The sequence below is a fragment of the Phoenix dactylifera genome, chromosome 9 (genome assembly GCF_051530095.1).
Source record: "Phoenix dactylifera cultivar Ajwa chromosome 9, Ajwa_hap1_PhDact_Kaust_v1.1, whole genome shotgun sequence".
Lineage (NCBI taxonomy): Eukaryota > Viridiplantae > Streptophyta > Magnoliopsida > Arecales > Arecaceae > Phoenix > Phoenix dactylifera.
Window position 1 is genome coordinate 31,120,435 of NC_143198.1, and position 5,875 is coordinate 31,126,309.

General features: G+C 39.3%; 1 protein-coding gene across 1 annotated transcript; it reads left to right on the forward strand.

The window, feature by feature from the left end:
- Positions 1 to 849: 849 nt before the first annotated feature.
- LOC103708335 (MYB-like transcription factor ETC3) lies at positions 850 to 2,720 on the forward strand. The gene is made up of 3 exons (XM_008793212.5): positions 850 to 1,009; positions 1,101 to 1,188; positions 2,412 to 2,720. The coding sequence occupies exons 1-3, from the start codon at positions 886 to 888 to the stop codon at positions 2,542 to 2,544; spliced, it is 345 nt and encodes a 114-aa protein (XP_008791434.2). The 5' UTR covers positions 850 to 885; the 3' UTR covers positions 2,545 to 2,720.
- Positions 2,721 to 5,875: the final 3,155 nt, after the last annotated feature.

A 5,875-nucleotide genomic window follows, 5' to 3' on the forward strand; every position in this document is an offset into this window, starting at 1 on the left:
TAACGATGTAGTATTGGAGTGGCATTTCATTAAATTAGCTCCTGTTGACTGGAGCACTTTTTCCTGCAACATAATAAGACTTTTTCTTGACATCAAATGTAACTTTGCTCTTAAAACGTATAGAAAATATGAAAAAAAATTTTATCTCGCAGTTGAAGGTTATTAATCATCCCTTCTCGGTATCTTTCGCATCAAAGAAGGACTCCAGGATTGCTTCCTGCAGGGAGGCACGAGAGAAGGTGCAGACTTTATGATCAAAGGTTCGGACTCCAGAATGATTGCTGCTGGAGGTTGCCAGCTGTTCGACATCTGGGTGCCTGGGGCGGAGCTGCAAGCGGCCTGGTCGGATCTGTGTTATGCGCGACATGTTTTGCATGCGAGGGAGGTTCTCCTGGAGGGGGATTTTATGACGATCATTAATTGGATCCAGCAGGCCGCCCACTGCTGAGGGATATCCGGGCTATGATTTGTGATGGGATGAGTGTTCAGGTGCAGCATGTATTTCGGAACGCCAATGTGGTGGCCGATTGGGTGGCGTCGTTTGTCGCCAACCATTCAGAGGATCACCTTTGGATGGGCGAGACAGAGCTGCCTCGTGCGCTCGGGGATATACTACTTTTTGACTTTTTTTGATTAGATCCGTGCGCGTTTTGTATTATACATCCGTTAAAAAAAAAAAGGGATTAACCAACCGTCCTCATGCATGCGGAAGCAACGATTGGACCACAAGCTGCCCGCTTTGCGAACTGTTTGGTGGGTGATCCAAGTGTGATTGCGTGCGAAGGAAAGATACAACTCATTTTTTGACCAAAAAAAAAAAATACAACTCAAACGTATGCACGTACGAATCCTTGTTCCCTGACAAAGACGGAGAGGAAGCATCCTATGGACTGGCTTGCCTGCTTCCTCCGCTTTTTAAGTCTTCTGATTCCATTTTCCATCATCTCTGGAGCTATGGATCGCTGCAGGTGCGGAAAACAGCCCGGGACCTCAGATGGTGACTCTCAAGGTATCAGCTGTTTCTCTCTGCTCTTCAACTGATTTCTCTGCTTACGGCTTCATGACTACAATCGCTTTTTTGTATCATTCATCGGTGGAAGAGGTGACAAGCACCGAGTGGGAGAGCATCAACCTCTCAGAACAAGAAGAAGACCTCGTTTACAGAATGTATAGGCTCGTAGGTGACAGGTATATGGATATATATAAACCCACCATATCTTCTCCATCTGCTGTTCTTGGCATGCATGGGTAATGAGTTCTGGATTCTAGAATAGCATGACATATAAATGGTGAGATGTTGTTTTGATAAATGCCTGTAAATATATAGATGTTTGATCTAAAGTGAAGGCAGACTGATCAGATCTCTCCTATTCCATCTCTGCAAGAAAAGCGATTAAGAATAGAATGATCTAAGGTCCAGTAATCTGAAACAAAGGCAGATTCAGAACATCCAATTTGGAAAACTTTCTACGAGTAGATTATGTTATGCCCTCATTTTTCTTGCACTTCACCAACAAAATTCAGAAGGGAAAAGCTCAAAATAATCACTCTTCATCTTCAAGCCAACAAATTAAACTTGGCAGGCAATCATGCCCCAGCAACCATGGATGTTTTGCCAAGAGGGTCAAACCTTACCTGGTGCTGGTTCAAAAGTAGACTTGATAAGCCCTACATTTCTTTCTTCAATAAATTTTGGGGGAAGTGCTTTTTTCGTTTCCTCCGTTCCACCTCAAAAAAAAAAAAAAGGGAAAAGAACAAGAAAAGAAAAACAAAGGATAACCCTACATGATTCGCTTCAAATATTGCACCCTTTTAGGCCTTCACATGGACCAACGACTGAATGAACATTTTGTGACTGGTTTTAAATACGTTTATGATGATGTTTTGTTTGTTAAGAAATGCCATGCATTTGGGTGGGCTATATTTTATTCTCTTCTAAGAAACCAAGCCATATTAGATCTAAATATTATTGCTTTTGATTGGATAATTCATCAACAACTAGGAAATGACAAGGAAACATCTAATATATGGGATTCATGCACCTTCACCTGTCTGAAGATGGGTCTTAGCATTGCATTGGAACAAGACAGTCGCACAACATATTGAATTAGCACATGATAGCAAACATGATCTCCTACAGAAACCCCTTTCATCCTAACAAAAATGGATATACTTCATCGGAGAGAATCAGGAAGACTAATTTATCCAAATGCATGGAAAAGAAAAACAAAATTGTACAACTTCCAGCAAACGATTTGTATGCAGTCATCAATCGAATCAATAGCAGTAGCTGTTATAGATCTCTTCAGAGCCTGTAATAGTTTTAGCTTTACCAGATGTTCTTTTCTTTTCTGAGGAAAAACCCTTGTTTTCCCAAACAAAAGTCATGAATATTATATGGGACTTTACAGGTGGACTCTCATAGCAGGTCGGATCCCAGGCAGGAAACCAGAAGAAATAGAGAGGTTTTGGATAATGAGGCATGGGGAGCGGTTTGCTGAGAAGAGGCTGAGGAGAGCAGGCCGAGAGCAGAATTTCAATTAGAAATGGATGGTGCCGACGGCATTGCAATATCTATCATCTGTACGTGTTATTTCTCTGGCGTGTCCTTCAATTATTGTGCTCCGGACCCACTTTATGGCCCATAGTACGGTCATGGACCGCCGGTCCTCTGTAATATCATCTGCATTTTTATTATTTTTGGTTTGTCTGCGTGAGAAGATCAACTAGTTCATTGCACTGAGGACCCACTCAATGGCCCACGATATTTTGCCGCGGACTCTTTCCTCCATCCTCCCCAAACTTCTTTTTCCCTACCATATGTTTTCTCCTATTTCTAAGAAAAGCTGCTTGTATCTATCCTAAGTCAGTTGCCTGACGTGCACCAAATGAGGGGGCTCTGCTATTTGCTTCAATGAAAAACTATTAGCATAGCGCTTTGTCTAGGTCCCCAAGTTCAATTCACCATGGCAAGCAGGCTGACCAACGAGAATCAAGTTGTGCCCAGCTTTAGCTAGCTGCTGTATGATCCAAAAGTACGCCTTCAGGTAGAAATCCTGGCCACATCCATGCACCCGCGGGGGATATAAGCTAGCTCAAACACGGCAAGGAAATGTTGGATAAGATCTTGGAAGGGCTGAGAAATTCTAGGCATAGTATTGAAAGAAATTTTGGTTCGGTGACTCGAATATGGGCGTAACTGGTGAACGCATGGGAGGAGAGCTGAAACAAATAAGACCTAGAGGAGATGAAAGTGATTTTAATAGTTATGAATCCAAAAGAGCTCTACCAGGGCATTTTGAGGCCGGCAGTGGGGTTCTTCTCAAGAAATCCAGAATGGAAACCTTAGAATTGTATTTGAGGGTATTCAAACTGTATTTCATGTTAACAACCTTGTTTAGAAACTCTAGGTATGTCAATTATAATATTGGACAACAGACGTGCACGTCAAGGTTAAATTTGCTCTAGTTAAAGTGGTTCATTTCTATTAAAACATAAGAAAACCAAAGTTGAAAATCTCTGCTGAATTTGGATTTGCCTAAGTTCAATACTGCTTGGTTTCTTTTGTTCCTGAAAGAAAGAACGGAGAGAACCATCGATACTATAGTCACTAAAAGCCCAATGCTCGGGATGCAGCATCCAACAATCGCAATAAAATCAAAATTGAGGAGCTTTGCATTAATTTTGACTTTTCTAAGTTCAATATTTTTTAAAGAGATATAAAAGAAAAAAGACTTTTCTTTCTCTCTGTCGAACGCGTAAACTTGCCTTGCTAAGAATCTAACCTTGCATACCATTCTCAAGAGTAGGGTTAAAATTGTCTTGGCCAGGAGTCTAAGCATCAATAGTTCAACCAATACTATTTCAATTATTTAGTAAATTCAATGTCGACATAGCACTTCATACACTCTAGAATCTGCAAATTTGAATACTCTATGCTCCTCGATCTTTGCAAATTATTCCATGGCAAATGTAAAACGGCAATCTGAGCTTATGTGGGGAGCCCCCATGGCTAGCTGGTCACCGTTCATGTTGGAGAGCGACACATAAAGGATGAGTTCAACAGCATGAGAGTACTGTTGGAATGTAATTTGTAATTTCCAGAAGACTCCAGTCTTTTGTGATCATTAGTCAATTAGTCAGGGCCTTAGTCAATCAGTCTAAGAGTCTGTTACTTTCCCAATGTGCTGGGAAAAGAAAACTAATATACTTTGAAGCAGTAGATGTTTCTAGTGAGTCAGAAAACTAGTATAGTCCTGAGGTCAATCCTTGGTAAGCTAAGAAAAGTAGACATATTCAGAAACACTGTAGGAGCAGCAGCTCTGCAATATCCTCTTTGTTTATATAATTCTGCTCATAGTGATCTGCGGTTCAAGAGACAGCCTAGTCTCAGAAAGAAAATTCAAGTTTACAGCAAAATTCTGCAGATTTTCTCTCTTTGTTTTCTTCCTATTCACTTATAAACCCTCGATCCGCTGTCTACACTAACAGAGACTACCTCCAAGGGTAGCTTGTAAGGCTCATGTAAACTGAGCGACGAACCTCGAACTTTACTGCTTGCCTTTACGGCTTTACGCCTCGCATGATCCACGCCAGAGAAACTGCCATGCAGCCACCACGTAACTGTTACTACTCTGAACGTGTGGAGCGTGCCGAGTATGGCCGGTGGTACGTGCCCTCTTTGTTTTTTCTCATATTAAACTTCATGTCGTGACCTAGATTTGGAGCATAATTTGTCGCGCCCTAGATCCGAGAGATACAGCCCACGATAATACGAAACCAACATTACATTTAACTTTCAAATCCATCTAAAAAATAATAATAAAATCAATAGGTATAATTTCATCATCTATTAAATTCAACCAATACTGGTTCAAAGCGTCTAAATCTAAATATAAATACCAAACCCATAATCTTTACTTATTTAGAAAATCATTAGTTACAAATTCATAATCAACTGAAGAACTAAATTCGTGTTCTGCTATGTAGATCGCCAAGCTTGTTAGCGTGAACTCCAAGCCTGGACTATCCTTCGTTCCTATCGATCCTATTCGTCTGGAAAGAGAAAAATAAAAATAGAAGTATATGAGCGTCACAGCTCCGTAAGTAAATCTTTCACTATCTTGCCGGATCAAGCATAAATTTTTTTTTCATGTTAATGCATCATTTAAGAAAAATAACAGATATTTTAAAATAAACATTTCATAGTACAAGTATATTTAAAAACAGGTCATAAAGCAAATCATGCATGCATAAATTATTTGTATTTCATAAACATAGCTCAAATATATTTTGCAAATAAATTCGTAAATCATTATTCTTCCATTTAGCCATATCTTAGTTCAAAAATCTTGATCATAGATATTCGTGCTACGGTCACTTTATATTCGTGACAGGGCTGTAATCGACATGTTTGTCACAGTCTGCCAACTATTATACCCGCTGGCGAGGGTCATTACCAACTATTATACCCGCTGGCGAGGACCATTACTAACTATTATATCCGCTAGTGAGGGTCGTACATAGTTATTTAAGAGTTTGTCAAATACTCATATCTTTTTTATAAAACATACGCATAAATAGATGAAAAATTCTAAATGGCATGTTTAAATTTATATTTTATAATACAGTTATTTTCATCAAATCATTCATGAAACTATTTTTCATATTAAAACACGTTTTTTATAACACATATGCTGATCCATAGTTTTAAGAAAAGCATGATATTTTTCCAAGCAGAATTTTATGCACGGAAGACATGATCATTCGAAAATTAGTAAAGAGCAGAAGGCTTACTTATCTCTTTTGTCTTAGACCATCAAACTTCATTAGGCAATTTAGTTAACCTTATTAAAAACATTGAAAGCACAATCAA